The 15,067-nt window shown below is 35.6% G+C and overlaps 3 protein-coding genes and 1 non-coding gene across 8 annotated transcripts; 1 reads left to right on the forward strand and 3 right to left on the reverse strand.

The window, feature by feature from the left end:
* Nucleotides 1–337: 337 nt before the first annotated feature.
* On the reverse strand, nucleotides 338–2,699 carry PAS2 (Protein-tyrosine phosphatase-like, PTPLA). 3 transcript variants are annotated; one of them, NM_001203348.1, is made up of 10 exons: nucleotides 2,512–2,685; nucleotides 2,303–2,414; nucleotides 2,109–2,127; nucleotides 1,906–1,994; nucleotides 1,752–1,805; nucleotides 1,590–1,616; nucleotides 1,355–1,425; nucleotides 1,178–1,259; nucleotides 742–838; nucleotides 340–651 (listed from the first exon to the last, which is right to left on the reverse strand). In NM_001203348.1, the coding sequence occupies exons 1-10, from the start codon at nucleotides 2,580–2,582 to the stop codon at nucleotides 581–583; spliced, it is 693 nt and encodes a 230-aa protein (NP_001190277.1). In that variant the 5' UTR covers nucleotides 2,583–2,685; the 3' UTR covers nucleotides 340–580. The 3 variants fall into 3 exon arrangements, with proteins under 3 accessions (NP_196610.2, NP_001078566.1, NP_001190277.1); NM_121086.5 differs by lacking the exon at nucleotides 1,590–1,616 and having other exon boundaries at nucleotides 338–651; nucleotides 2,512–2,699; NM_001085097.1 differs by lacking the exon at nucleotides 1,590–1,616 and having other exon boundaries at nucleotides 338–651; nucleotides 2,303–2,407.
* A 26-nt stretch (nucleotides 2,700–2,725) lies between these two features.
* MSL2 (MSCS-like 2) lies at nucleotides 2,726–7,318 on the reverse strand. Of its 3 annotated transcripts, none has more exons than NM_001085098.2 (14): nucleotides 7,177–7,295; nucleotides 6,462–6,515; nucleotides 6,320–6,376; nucleotides 6,080–6,240; nucleotides 5,622–5,745; nucleotides 5,390–5,487; nucleotides 5,154–5,267; nucleotides 4,962–5,022; nucleotides 4,640–4,789; nucleotides 4,398–4,508; nucleotides 4,102–4,269; nucleotides 3,886–3,999; nucleotides 3,730–3,786; nucleotides 2,726–3,638 (listed from the first exon to the last, which is right to left on the reverse strand). In NM_001085098.2, exons 3-14 carry the CDS (start codon nucleotides 6,368–6,370, stop codon nucleotides 2,910–2,912), a joined length of 1,938 nt encoding a protein of 645 aa, NP_001078567.1. In that variant the 5' UTR covers nucleotides 6,371–6,376; nucleotides 6,462–6,515; nucleotides 7,177–7,295; the 3' UTR covers nucleotides 2,726–2,909. The 3 variants fall into 3 exon arrangements, with proteins under 3 accessions (NP_001078567.1, NP_568230.2, NP_001190278.1); NM_121087.3 differs by having other exon boundaries at nucleotides 2,727–3,638; nucleotides 6,462–6,638; nucleotides 7,177–7,318; NM_001203349.1 differs by having other exon boundaries at nucleotides 2,843–3,638; nucleotides 7,067–7,293.
* Nucleotides 7,319–7,820: 502 nt separating this feature from the next.
* On the forward strand, nucleotides 7,821–10,643 carry NET2C (Kinase interacting (KIP1-like) family protein). The gene is made up of 2 exons (NM_121088.4): nucleotides 7,821–8,045; nucleotides 8,121–10,643. The coding sequence occupies exons 1-2, from the start codon at nucleotides 7,952–7,954 to the stop codon at nucleotides 10,571–10,573; spliced, it is 2,547 nt and encodes an 848-aa protein (NP_196612.2). The 5' UTR covers nucleotides 7,821–7,951; the 3' UTR covers nucleotides 10,574–10,643.
* Nucleotides 10,644–14,495: 3,852 nt separating this feature from the next.
* MIR8184 lies at nucleotides 14,496–14,604 on the reverse strand. The gene has a single exon (NR_142542.1). It is a non-coding gene; the product is annotated as a microRNA ath-MIR8184 precursor (primary transcript).
* Nucleotides 14,605–15,067: the final 463 nt, after the last annotated feature.

Below are 15,067 nucleotides of genomic sequence, written 5' to 3' on the forward strand. Positions count from 1 at the left end.
CGTTTATATTTATTTCAATTTTTATATTTAAGAAAATAGACAACGCCGATGCCTTTTCAGACACAAATATTTTGTGATCTGCGTTACTTCACGACGCCTTATCGTGTTCCATGATAAATCTCTCACTAACGAACTACGTTGACTTTTATATATCACAAAAAAACAAGTTTTGATAGTTATTTTGGGCAAAGTAAATTTGACTCGTGATCATCTCAAAAGCATTTAAATATTTAAACCATGATAAGACGATATGACCCAATAATTTCACAATTTTCTTGATTTTTTTTCAATTTCATAAATATTATTAAGAATCCATTTCGACTTTTTGGGAAATTTTAGCTTAAATCAACTTTTTCATTTCTACTGAGAAGGAACCAATGATTTTCTTATTAATTTAGAAACCACATTACACTTAATAGTATCCTGCTGCATGTAAGTTCAAGTAATCGCCGAGGAAGTAAAAGCTCAAACAAGCTAAACAAAAGACAAGTTGTAGTAGTAGACTAGTAGTACATGAACGAACAAGACAAGAGGAGAAAACAGTTGATGAGCTTTTTCGTCTCTTTCTAAATCTTTTCTTTTATTCCCTCTTGGATTTGGAGAGAGCTCTCTTTCGCTGACCAAGCATGTACCTGTACATGTGTGGGCTACCTGCAACAGCCAAATACAAATTTAGTCTCGCAGATCAGAATTGAACAGATGTATGGGATATGTTATAAGAAAGGTTGACTGAGTTTGTGCCTGGGACATAGATTGCAAGGACGAGTATCGTTGCATAGAAGAAGTCAAATGAGAAGTTCAATATGTTAGGCATCCTAACGCTGTACATCTCCGATGTCTGCAGACAAAAGAAAAAGAAAAAAAAAGAGCAAAGGGACCATTCAGGAATCAACCATATATATACTCTCCCCTGATACCAGTGGAACAGAAAATCTGAAACTTTATAGATGGCATTAAAGTTAAGTCTATATATGGATTATTTTACAGTGACGTCTTGAAAGTCAACAAACAGATCCTGTCTACTAGAGTCTGAGGGAAATGGCTTTAACAGTTCATGTCTACTCTAAGAGCTCTAAATTCTAATACACAAAAGGGTGTAACAACCCGTAAAGAAATGATATTGTAAAGGAAAGAATTGTTCTCTGTTTAAGGAATTGACATGAGCCAGTTGTGTTACCTTGATGTGTGGTAAGGCAAGGTAGATAAGACCAACTTCGCTGGTGATACCGGTAGGGTATAGCAATAAAAAGCTGCTGTATCTGAACAGATTAACGAGAGAGAAATAAATGAGATTAGAGTTGCAAATTAATCTGTTTTTCAATGTCTATTATTATATTGCACATGAATGGCATACCTGAGCCACAAGTGCCATGAAGGTGCAAAGCCTAGAGCTTCCTTAAAGCCGAAGAATGAGTAGCGAATAATCTGCGCTCAGAGCGAGTTATTCATCAAACATATGAACTGAAGCACGTTATCCTAAAAGGACGCTACTAGGATAAGACTTCAACCAAAATGGAGTAATTAAGGAGTCATACTTAAGTCAAATCTTGACTGTTCGAAATATTAACAGCTAATCTCTTGTTCTGTACTTCAACAATCCATGTTGTGATAGGAAACTTTCAAAGCATCAGTAAGAGAAGCAATGTTTTAGACATTTCAGATTTATGGCATACAACGAATCTAATAAATGTCTCCTAGTAAGAGCGATATCAATGGCTACCAAAATCAACACAGAGACTAGATATAATCACCTCTGTGATAGACCAGCTTATGACCAGCGACGTAACAAGAAAATGAGATCGGACCTGAAATTAAATGAAACAAAGTTCAACAATCAAATGATGAAACTTGCAACAATCAAAGAGAAATAATGAACTAGTAATGCTGGTAACTTTCTAAGTTAACCTCTGGAAAACTGTATAGGATGCCCCAAGTGAGAAATAGCCTTGAACCTATCTGTGGCAGAGTTGCAGAAACAGGAGATCTGACCAAACCTATTCGAGTTTAGCAACACAGCAGAACACAACTCAGTCAATGATCTTAAAAAGAGTTTAATCAAAATGGTGTAGTGCAAGTTCGAAATTAGTCTAATGGATCAGATCACTCACCTACTAATCCATGAAGAATCTGCTCCACACCCGGAAAATTCCAAAATCCAGATTTTAATCAGAGGAAAGAAAAAAAAAACAAATACTCAGTTGCAACAAGTGTGAACCAAATCATTCTTCTTCTTCTCTAATTACCCGGGAAATGCAACAAAACAAGAAGAAATAAAACACGAATTGTGTCACGAGAGACGGACCTCGAGAACGGCGGCAGTCTGAGCAAGCTGGAGAGGCTTCTCAATGGCGTCATAGACATTCTCATAACCCGTTTCCTTCAACGTCGTTATCGCTAAGTACAAAACCTGAGCCCTAATACCCCAAATGTCACCAAAATTCAAAAATCAATCCGAGAGAAAAATAAAAACTCCACTAGACAAAAGAAGAAAGAGAGTCGAGCTCGACTTGCCATCCAGCAAAGACGATCCAATTGTAGAGAGTGAGGTACACGCGCCGGACAACGGAGAGAAAGCCCGCCATGGAAAGTGAATACGCGAGAACGACTAATTCTTTGAACACCCAGAAGAAGAAAGAGTAGATTTTATGGCGGAGAGATCGGAGGAGAGGAGCATTTATGAATTACATCATGACTAGAGACAGGTAAGCTACTTCTCAACCGTCTTCTTCTGATATTTATGATTTAAACCCATACTTTCACCCAACTATCAATAAACCACCCCTATATTTAATATACGACATTATCAACCCCCAACTTCCAGAATTTTGGGAGGGTAAATTCAATTAATTTCAATCGTATATTACATCAAAGAGTGTTATAAAAAAATAGCTAACTCATTGAATTTCATCTCACGGCTCGGTTGAAGCACCTGAGTTTGGTTGTGATTGGCTATCTTTCTGTTCCTTATCAGCCACCAATGGTCCATTTCCACCGGATCTGCGAGCTCCCGTGAGTTCTTTAGCATCTGTTTCCATGGGAGGAGAATGTATCTCTTCTTCGATTGGAAGTGTTCTCTTTGAGCCTTCTAGTGCAACACCCAGTACTATATTCTCTTCTAAAGTTGATCTAGACGCTGATGATGTTGAACTATCTGTTTCATCTGTCTTTGTTGATTTTATTGTGCCACCACTTCTCTTGGCCTTTGGTTTCTCAGTTCCTGATGTTTCTGTATCCTTTGGGGTGGGCGGTTTTGAGACCGCTTTGATTACTGGCTTTGCTACTGTTTCTTCAGGTACTTTGTTGGTATCAGAAACAGGGGATTCTCCAACTTTCACATTCGCCTTTAGATCAGGAGAAGACGTTTCTTTTGACTTTGGATTCGAGCCCTTGTTTTCTTGCTCTGCGGTTGGTTTTGCTGCACGGTTTTGAGATTTTGATTTGTCTTCTCCATTGATTTTGTAAGCGGGTTCAATTAGCATCAAAGGCCGCCGAGAAGTAACACCTCCGTACATCGATTCCCCAAATGGTGTGTTTTCCACGTCAGTCTCTGTGTACATCTTACGGATTGTACGGATTGGTGTAGCTAGACGAGCTCGGTGGTGGCTTATGACTCTAAGAAGGTCCAACAATATAGCTTCCTGTTTCACCAATACAAGAAAACGAAAGCAAATAAGTCAATAGTTCTTGTGAACTTTAAGTAGATGATAAGATAAAAGACTGAAAAATTACCTTTACACCCAAATATTCTTCGTGATGAGACGTCTTCACAAAGCAAGAGATCAGTATCTGTAAAAACGAGAACCAGATGTAAGAACCAGACCTTCCAAAGCTGCCTGAAATATCTGAAGATGGGTGCAAAAGAAGAGATAGGTATTGAAGTCTAACCGAGAGGGCCTGATTTTCTGGAATGACATTCTCCAAGAATACCCTTCTATGTAACCTCTGCTGCTCAACCATAGGATTCTTGGCCAACACTTTCCGCATGTCAGCTACAATATTCTGTTTGAGGAAGTTCCAAACAAGGATCAGCTAAAAAAACTCCATGATTGGACCTTAACTTGTATAAAGAGTTAACGACCATATGGGAATTAGAAAACTCACATTTATTTTGTTGACATCCAAGTGACTGATTGCTAGGTGAGTTTTAATACGCCAATGAGTTTTCTGAGTAAGGTTTCTCACGACATTAACTGTGAACTTATGGTTTGGGATGTGAATTGCCTCGCGGTCTTCACCTCTTATGATTGTTGGTGACCACCAACCAACATGCTGTAAATGCATTGCAACAAGCAATTCAGAAAGATAGCTAGCTAATTTTAAGGAAACGTTCAGGTATGGCAATGACGTGCACCGAAGCTAGGAAAAAATTCACATCATCTAAGCTCAGAGATTCTAACCTCCACAGTACCAGACACTTCATAACCTTCTATCTTTGTTTGAATCCACTCATTCAAAACAAATGGCCGGGTTGCATGAATCATAACACTTGAAAGAAAGTTTGTCAAAATCTGGAACCAAAAAACAAAAAAAAACTCAGTTTTTATGAAATATCTTTAGCATAAAACAGGAAAAGGAACGTCTAAAGCTAACAGTGGATATTCCGAAGAAACCAGTAATTAAAATGAGAATTAGGTTTCACCTCTCGGCCAGCAAGAGTAATCAAAACTGTCCCAAGACCTCCAGCAGTGAGCCATTTTTGTGTAGAGAAACCCAGCAACTCCATGAAAAGTGATACAGCAGCAACCCATACAGCAGAATACAATGCTTTCCCAGCAAATTGAAATCCCATCTGTACCATTCCAGGGGCAAATTAGCAAAACAAATTGAGAAGCCAATTATATTGTTGATAGAGATTTCTGATCTTGCGTAGACAGATATGCAAAATAGACCAAACATCCTAAGAATAATAACTCTACAAAATGTATTATTAAAGCACTTTTTATGAGTGTCACTTTACATACATTTCTTGTATCGCTCGGATTACTCGTTTCTGAGAATAGCTTTTGTGTTTGTTGGATAAGACTGCATGGGAACATCAAAGAATCAGAAGTCATGAGATGGCCACATAGCAATTTCACGTGATAGAAGCCACTAAAATACAGAAACATAAGATGAAGACGAAGTCTTGTATTTAAATTAGACAATACTCTTACCTGGATAAGCAGTAAGCAAATGCAAGTACCGTTGACAATGACCTCACAAAATTCAACAGTCGATCCTTCACAATTTTGCTAGCTTCTGTAGGAAGGACAACAGGATCTAATGCCCTATATAAGGAATAGTCACCAGCAATCAATTATCTCAACCAAGCACTTCAGATGAGGATACCACCAAAATATCTCAACAATTAAATCTCAGAAAGTCCCGAGGAACTACTTGATAGATATACCTGCAGATGAATAGAGCTCCTAACCATAGTAACAGAGGTTGAACATATGAAGTCATAACATGGTACGTACCACTCTTCTTCCAACCGTTATCATTCTTCTACAATGATTCAAAGGTAAAGATTCAGAATCTCATATAGAAAAGATACCACATTGATTTGAACTGAGACAACACAGAAATGAAAGCAGTAAACAAAAAAAAAGTGCATATAAACTTGAAATGGCTGCACCTACATTGAGTAGTATGTTTCTTCCTTGGCGAGCAAAAGGCACTAGACCCCACAGGGAGAAAACAAGAAGAGCAACAGCTGGAACCAATTTATATACAAAAGGGAATTGTTGCATCAACCCGTGTGACCTGCAAAAAACGGAATGCAAATAATTACAGAGTGCAATAAAAAAAGAAGAGAAATTACGAGAAACATAAATGCACCCCCTCAGATTTCCCCACCAAAAAAATTACAACTTCCCTAAGGGGAGCCATGGTAATGACAAGGCCTGCATACATCAATGTTTGGCTCAAGTCCACAATGTTTATGAGTAGAGTTAATTCATTCATTTTGAGTTAGATGCCCAAATATTACTATGCAATCATTCAGATCCATGAAGATCAACTAAATAAAAATAATGATAGTTTCCAATTTTACAAGGTGGTCATTCTGCATGTGATGATAGGAAACAAGGAGTCTTACTTTGTTAGCACCACGGTGACAGCTTTAACAGCAGGTTCAATTGCCTTGCCGCTTGCAGAAAAGGAATGACACCTAAAAGCGGTGGTTCTGCATGGAACTGAACAAATAGGCCTACGAAGGTAATTTGAGAGTAATATGTTGCTGAAACCATGTTGTCCCAACTATAAGCAGAAAAGTAATGTTACTAACTATCAGCAACCGAATTTGAAAGGCTAGAGTAAATTTTGTTTGAAATATTACCGGAACACCTAATGAGAGAGGACCATTTGATATATGCAGCCTCCTTCTCATGGCACTCTGAAAAATTGTACATTTTTCGAAAGATGAAGGGAAGAAATGATTAAAAGAAAAGGATGTCAGGGCTAAAATGGAAGAAACATACATTTTCTGGATTACAAAACCGTTGGTTTCTGCACAAACCCAGACTATGAGACAACTGCAATGTACCATAAAGGGCCATATTTTAATCAGATTCAATGACTTAGCCAGTAACGTTAGTGGCACCGATCATAAGCCTCACAGCCTAACGGAAAGAGACTAATGAATGCCAACACAAACTCTGCACCGTAGAAATGAAGCAGACCAGTTAAAACCTGTGTGTATGATTCAGATACAGCAAACAGTAGACCATTGAAAGTCTAGCTTCGGTGGGTGGAACAAAAAGTAGTAAAATTTGCATTTCTTAAACTTCCAAATCTCTCATTCACAAAACTGTGAGAATAGTTGAAGCAATTATAACCTATGGCAGTGTGATCCTTAAGATTCTTAGCAATCAACAAAATCTGCTACTGAACTGAGAACGAACTAGAGCTTACGAAAACACAAGACCATTCAATTTCGTCGGCGTGCCATATTCATTACCAGAGAGTAACCTAAAATCTACAACTTGGATTAAAATTCTCGATCACAATCCCAACTTAACTCAACTTAAAACAGCTAATTTTAACCTAATCTCATCTCGAGGAAACATCCAACATCAAAACTTACAAAGTTAAAATTCCTCATGAAAACCAGACGAAACCCGAATTCAAAAATCGGAGTTTACAATCGAAACTCGGTAAAGAACCATAAACATATTAAGGGTATAAAATACTTACCCAGTGAATCAAAAATCGAGGGAACAAACAAAATTCTAGGGTTTGAAGTCTTCTTCAGGGAGATTCTTCGAAGACAGGACGAACAAGGGGATTCGCATTTAGCAGACACAAGAAACGATGCCGTTTCGTATTGAGAAACGTTCCGTGTAAAGTGGAAAGTGGTGAACAAATTGCCACGTATTTCGACACGTCAGACTTGTTGCGGCTAATAGATTCGTATAAAAAATTGATGCTTGGGCATATTTATTTACAAAATCATCCTCATAGGAACGAATATAGAAAGAAAAACAAAGAACAAGTCCATGGTGATTTCAGGAATCAGGACCAACTATCAAATATAATGTACATATCTTAGAAATATCTTCTTAATGGAATGTCTATTTGTTTTTGCACTGTCCATGGTGATTTCAGGACCAACTATGATCTCACAATCTAATCTTAAAATAGAAGCCAAAAAAAAAAGAGGACGAGACTAGTTTGTTTCCGTTACCGTTTAATTAGTACGAGTATCAATGTATCATCAATCAACCAGCATTATGCTTTGGACTATTATTCAGATCCAATGTTGCATGTGTTTTAAATAGCAACTTATCATTAATACTATGTATCACCGAATCTTTCTCTACGCCATTCTCTATCAACAAGATTAACAACAATAATAACGAGAGAAAAAAAACACATCTCCTTTGGTTGTCATGAACGAAACCTCCAGAAAAAGATGAGATTTTGTTCAATTGATTGAAATTTTTTTCAAGAAAAAGATTAGAGAATAAAGATGCTACGAAGAGCTGCGAGCAATGCGTACTCCTGGTGGTGGGCAAGCCACGTTCGAACCAAACAATCCAAATGGCTTGAAGAAAACCTTCAAGGTTACATATTTTTACATTCCATATTATCATCATTTTTCACTTCTTCCACATATTTTTGATAAAATGTTTATGTAGATATCGAGGAGAAGGTGGAATATGCACTTAAGCTTTTGGAAGATGAAGGTGATTCATTTGCTAAGCGTGCAGAAATGTATTACAAGAGAAGGCCTGAATTGATAAGTTTTGTAGAAGAATCTTTCAAGGCTTATCGTGCTTTAGCAGAGCGGTATGATCATATCTCTAAAGAGCTTCAAAACGCCAACACCACAATTGCATCTGTTTTTCCTGACCAAGTCCCTGAGTTTGCCATGAACGAAGATGACGACGATGATGCTCCTGTCTCACCTAGACACCATAAAAATAAGACATCAAATAAGAATGTTCCAAAAGTTCCTGATTTGCCCATAAAAGACCCTGAGGCTGCCAAGAAGATGTTCATGTCAAGGAAAGCTATTCAAGAACAGAATGCCTCGTCCGTTGTTAACAAGTCCGGGCTGAGTAAAACCGAGGCGGTGGAAGAGATTGACAAGTTGCAGAAAGAGATTCTTGTTTTGCAAACTGAGAAAGAGTTTGTGAAGACTTCTTATGAGAATGGACTTGCAAAGTATTGGGAGATTGAGAAATGTATCATGGAGAAACAAGGGAAAGTTTCTAGTTTGCAAGACGAGTTTGACGAAGGTGCTGTTGTTATAGAAGATAAAGAAGCTCAGATATTGATGTCTACCACAGCTCTCAAATCATGCCAAGAGAAACTAGAAGAGCTGAGAGATAAACAGGAACAAAATGTGAAAGAAGTAGATGTTTCAAGAAAACAAATCAGTGAATCAACAGAGGAATTTGGTAATCTTTCTGATGCATTGCTTGGTGATGGGAAAGGAAACCATGAGATATACAGCGAGAAAGAGAAGTTGGAGTCATTAGGAGAAAAGGTAAATGATGAGTTTGATGACTCTGAGGCTAAGTCATGTCTTACTATTCCAGACGTGGCTGATAAAATCGATGAGCTTGTGAATGATGTGATCAATTTGGAGAATTTGTTCTCATCTCAAGCAGCTTTAATACACAGACTAAGAGAAGAAATCGATGATCTCAAAGCACAGATTAGAGCTCTACAAAAAGAAAACAATTCATCTCAAACTGATGACAATATGGACATGGGAAAGAAGTTGAAAGAGATGGAGGAAAAGGTGAATGGTGTTAAAGATATAGACCAAGAAGTTGAAGAAAAGAGTGACAACATTGATAAACATCTTACGAGAGCACATATGAAACTAAGTTTCTTATCCAAGAGATTAAAAAGCTTGACGCAAGAAGGGGAAGATGAAGAATTAAAGGCTACTAATGTGCCAATTCAAGATATAGGATCTTTGACTGATACAAAGTTTCCAGAGGAAAACATTGATGATACCGTTGTGTCTGAAAATGCTTTAGACATTAAATCAGCATCTGAGGTGGTTTTTGCTGAAAAGGATCTTTCCGATGAAGTTAACCAAGAAGAGGCTATTGAAACTAAAACAAAGGAAGCTTCGTTATCTGATTTAGAGAAACACATCTCATCACCAAAATCAGACATCATAACAACACAAGAGTCATCAGATGAGTTATTCTTGCAGAAGTTGCTCGCACATGGGATCGAAGGCAGAGAAAAACATTTGTTAACTGAATACACCAAAGTACTTCGGAACTATAAAGAAGTGAAGAAGTTGCTACATGAAACTGAAACTAAACTGAAAAATGTAAACACCTTGAAAGATGAAGGCAAGGATCAACAACGGGGCCAATTGTTCATGCTAATTTGCAGAGAAGATAATAACGCCACAAATGCAATAACTGGTCAAAAACAGAGGATGTCACCAAATGAAGAGCAATTGGGAGCACGAGTTGATGCATTACTAAGCGAGAACTTGAACTTATTGGTGAGGTTTAGCAACTCTTTTGGCAAAATACAACAGTTTGACACAGGGATCAAAGACTTACATGGTGAGATGTTGAAGATCATAAAACAAAAGAATCAAGATGGAGGAAAAAACACTCTGAGATCAAATGTTCGTCCCATATACAAACACCTCAGCGAGATTCGCACCGAAATGACTGTTTGGTTAGAGAAGAGTTTGCTTTTAAAAGAAGAAATCAACATCAGAGCTTCAACTTTGAGTGACATACACAATGAGATAACAGAAGCTCTCAAAACAGATTCTGAAGACTCTGAAATAAAATTTACAATCTACCAAGGAGCCAAATTCGAAGGCGAGGTTTCAAACATGAAGAAGGAAAACAATAGGATTGCAGAAGAGTTGCAAACAGGTTTAGATCAAGTTACAAAACTGATGAAGGATGCTGATACAACACTCGAGAAACTAAGTGAGGAGTTTTCACTTTCTGAATCAAACACACAGTCTTCGCAAGATCGTTCTCGTATTCCTTTGAGGTCATTTATCTTCGATAGAAAACCGAAGAAGCAAAGACTATCCCTTTTCTCTTGTATTCAACCTTCATTGTCTAAGATGAAGAAGCCTGCTGGTTCATAGAAAACTTTTACATATCTTTCCATGTACTACTACTACATATCAATTGTGTTAATGGATTTAAATCTTTTCTTATTTGCATGGGATCGTCTTTCTTGTTTTATGCACAAACGTAAACATCAATATAAGGCTAAATCTAGGAATAAGCATGTTTTGCTCCAAAGAGATTGGTCTAAAGCAAAGACAAGACATGGGCTTTTGAGTTGGGATTTTGATCTTCTTGCTGGATCCTCTCACTTAAAGGCCTATATCTTATTTGTTGTACGACGATTGCAAAACCTATGAGAATCCAATCATATTGTAAAAAAAATTACATATCCCCGTTAGTATTGGACTATTGAATTTGTTAAACAAAGTTCAAATTACGGTAATATTTTCAATTGCCTAAATAATATATATTGCAAATGTTTACAAACAGTGACTTCAAAACAAAGTAATGCACCAAACGTCAAGACAAATTCTACTTTGCATCTGATTTTTTTTTTACTTTTCAGTTTCTTGTGATTAGGCCTCAAATGTCAAAAAGAAAATATATACTTAGAATAATGTTGGTTAAGCTTGTGAATTACTTTATTTTCTTACTTTTGTTAGGTTGTAATAAACATATAAAATTATAAATAATTACTATGTACAGCTAGCAAAATCGCGTTAGTCTAAGCTGTTCACGGCTGTTTTGTTTGACTAAGGGACAATATTCACACATCCTCTTCGTGATCTTTTGCTGTAAAAGAAAGATACTAAACAAATATCAGGTTTTGTCACTATTAACTAATCTACTAAACTAATCATATTTTTTTAACGTCTATCTCTAGTCTATTACTTTTTTAATTAGTGATTGTACCCAAAATTTACTCGTTATTCTATGGTACACATAATAAGAATTCTTTAAGAAGTGTGCAAAGTGTTAACATCATTACCTCAAGTGGGTAATCTTACCCTTCAAACACGGAGTTACTGTCAGAAAAAATACATGTTTATGCTTTTCTCTTTGTCGATTATGTGTGTCTATAGCCTACGATTAACATGTAATTAATGTTTGATTTTATTTAGCACATATCATCACTACATTTCGCAATTTATTTCCATCTTTCGAAACTTGCTATTACAAGAAATTCTAAATTCTTATGTCAATACAGTTTAAAACCTGACATTCGATTTATGTCAAATACTTTCAGCATCAGATAGTAATCTCAAAATTTAAAAGTACACAAATAAAAGGATTGGTAACATAATTATAGAAAATTCAATCAAAATCATTTAATATGAATATATTAGCCGAAAACTAATTCACTTAACGATACGCTGCATTATGTAAACATTTTGTAAGAATGAGATTTCTCTAAATCAAAAATTTTAAAATTGTTCAATGAGATACCTTAACCGATCGGTTCAATAAAATCTTCGTAATTTCTGTACGAAAAGTTGTACAAATCAAACAATCAAACGTCCACCATTTTTAAAAATTACATTGTTTCACTGCTAATTTGGGTCTTTGCCCCTACTAGTTTGCCTAATACAACCAAAACATCCTAAAGATTTTAAAAAGAGGGACAAAGGTTAAAGTGCAAATATTTTAAGAAGCAATATTTTTGGGGAGGAACAAAAAGAATTAAAGAGAAAGTTTAGTTAAGGAGATTAAGACAAAAGATGAGAGATTAAGATAATAAGGAGGACAGGGTCGCACGTGCAACACCGAAATCTTCGACCAGAGAAACGTTATGAATCAAAAGATGCTGCGCACGTGCCTCCTCGGTCAAAGGTCAAAAGCAACTGATACACTTACCACCAAGTTATTGGACCTCCCAAAATATAAACAACATTTCATTAGATGAATCATAAATATTGCATTATTTAAAGAAATTTGATGGGTATCCAAGATAAGGATGATGATTAGGAGAGTCTTGTATGTTGGTAAAAGACTCTTTAAGAAGAACTAATTAACTACTTCACAAGTAAAAGATCTTTAAGGTTTTGTTCATATTATTCACACCTCTACACTTCTTTTATATGTAAGCTGAACTCGATATAATTCGGTATTTAAGGTTTTTTATCATTCTATTCCTTACTAATACGAATATATTTATTTATTATAATTATAAATCGCGGTTTTTTATAATTGATTTTGAATACCTGGTTTCACATATAAGAAAAAACTCAACTACAACTCTGTATTTAGTGATGGGGTTTTCGTTTTAGTATCGGATTTTTTTTTTTTAACGAAACAGAAAATTTAGTTTTATATATAGACTACTCGGAATATCTATCATCGAAATTATAATGAATATCTATCTAACTTTGAGTCTGTGACATAATAGAGTTTTAATATAAATCAACAATCCACTACAACTTGCATATTCTAGACTGTGCAAATATTTTTTGCACGTATTTGTCAATGATTGAATAAACAATGTTTTAACCAAATTATTATTATAAGATCATTATGATCAAAGACCGTCTGCAACTGTCACCTTACAATTTAACAAGGTATCTTGGAGTTTATTTTTAGAAACTTGAATAACAAAAAGAGTTTGAGAAAAAAAAAAAAGGAATAACAAAGAGAAAGAATCCATATGATAATATGACCTTATACCAAACAAAGAGAATATATTTGGTCAATTTCAACAAAACTGATTATACTACTGGAGGACAGAAAACTATGATATGATCAATATAAAAGTCGTATATAGATATGGATGGTATAAGACTAAGTACGTGTGATCGAATTAATCATCTAATATTTGTGTGATTCAAAAGGGGAAAGACGAAGCTAATGTGGAAGCATGTGCTTATCCTCTCAAGTTGCTAGATTCAGCCACGTGTGTTGATGTGGCACTTTGTAAAGATATTAAGTATCGCAGAAAATTACTATATACATGTGTTCGGTGTTCAACAAGAATTATACATGCATTTGTATCTATGTGTATGTGTATTTGTATGTGTATGTGTATAAATTTTGGCTTTGAATGTGATCGAGCCGTACAGTGCAATGTGTTTCAAATAGTAACAAAATTCTTTATATATATATATATTTTATTATTATTTGAACCGCATCATATTTTATCCGCAGTTGAACAGTATATCTTTATTCGGAATCTTTAAATTCGACCTAATATCGTTTAAAAGGTTAACAACTTAACATTCGATACGAAAGGGGCAGGTGTGACCATCCCCACGTGTGATTTCCCATGAGAGATTTTTAAGCAAAGTCTTCCAGAGACACAAATAATTAGAGAACACATTGTAAAAACTGAAAAATACCAAAAAGAAAACTTTGAGTTGAGTATAAGGACAATAATAAGAGCAAGGATAAATGTTTAGGTATTTAAAAGTATGTAACCGAATGTATCACCAGTACCTTTTAATGACTATAATGCCACATCACTCTGGCCAGAACCCTAACGAGAGGCCACACGTCCCACAATGCCTTCAACAACTGAAACACCCATGAAGGACTTCGCATAATTTTAACGTATTCTTTCTTTTTCTTTTATTGTGAACTGGATTCTACGTTTGAGTATGAACGACAATCTCTGATTACGGTTTATGTTATTATATTTGTACACAATATACTTGTCAAATATGTGATTGACCATCAACTTTTTTTTGTCAATTGGATCACTGAGCGACATGGTTTTTAACATGTTTTAACCATTTTAAAAAGTTTTAGAACCATAGAAAGTGATTTAAGGATTTCGATTAGATATATCATCATTTCAGCATATTTTGACTATAGGATGTTGAACGACTATTAAAACGAAAGACATATATAAAGAAGTATAAAGATGGATTTATAAATAAAGACTAGGCGATTGTCTCCATATTTTAGATGCAAATAGTCGAGCATACTGGCTTATATATAGTGAAGTAAATCACGAAAGTATGACAATTGTAGAGCATCAGTTACTAACGTTTTGACGAATTACATGTCAACCATCAATACATTCGTAATCAGACCAAATCCAAGAGCTATACACATGGCAACAATCCGTATAGCTCTTGGATTTGGTCTGATTACGAATGTATTGATGGTCAACGAACATGATACTTGCCATTGTCGTGTCCGTCTATCCGTAGGGTGCTGGTTCACATTCATATAAGAAGGGACTCGACCAAAATTGTCTGTTTAAACACACGTCAAGTTCTTGTAAAATTTCCATGTGGACCTACTCACACACGTCCACTAGAAATATATTGTTATTAACTCTGATCCATTACCCGCACTAATGGAATCAAGCGCATCAACGTTCACTCATTCTTATGCTAAGATCTCGTTTCGACCTATCAACAAAATTACTTTATATCGACATTACTCGTTTAAGCTTAAAACATGTAAGCTTCTGTTGTGGTGGATGTTAGTATGTTATTGTTACGTATGGTAATATATAATCAATAAAGACACAATATAATAGATTTTATATATGATATATAATCTAAAAACAAATAGTGTAAATATTTATAAAAATTGGTGTATAAAACCATGCATATACAACAAAATAT

Source organism: Arabidopsis thaliana, chromosome 5, assembly GCF_000001735.4.
Source record: "Arabidopsis thaliana chromosome 5, partial sequence".
Classification (NCBI taxonomy): Eukaryota; Viridiplantae; Streptophyta; class Magnoliopsida; order Brassicales; family Brassicaceae; genus Arabidopsis; species Arabidopsis thaliana.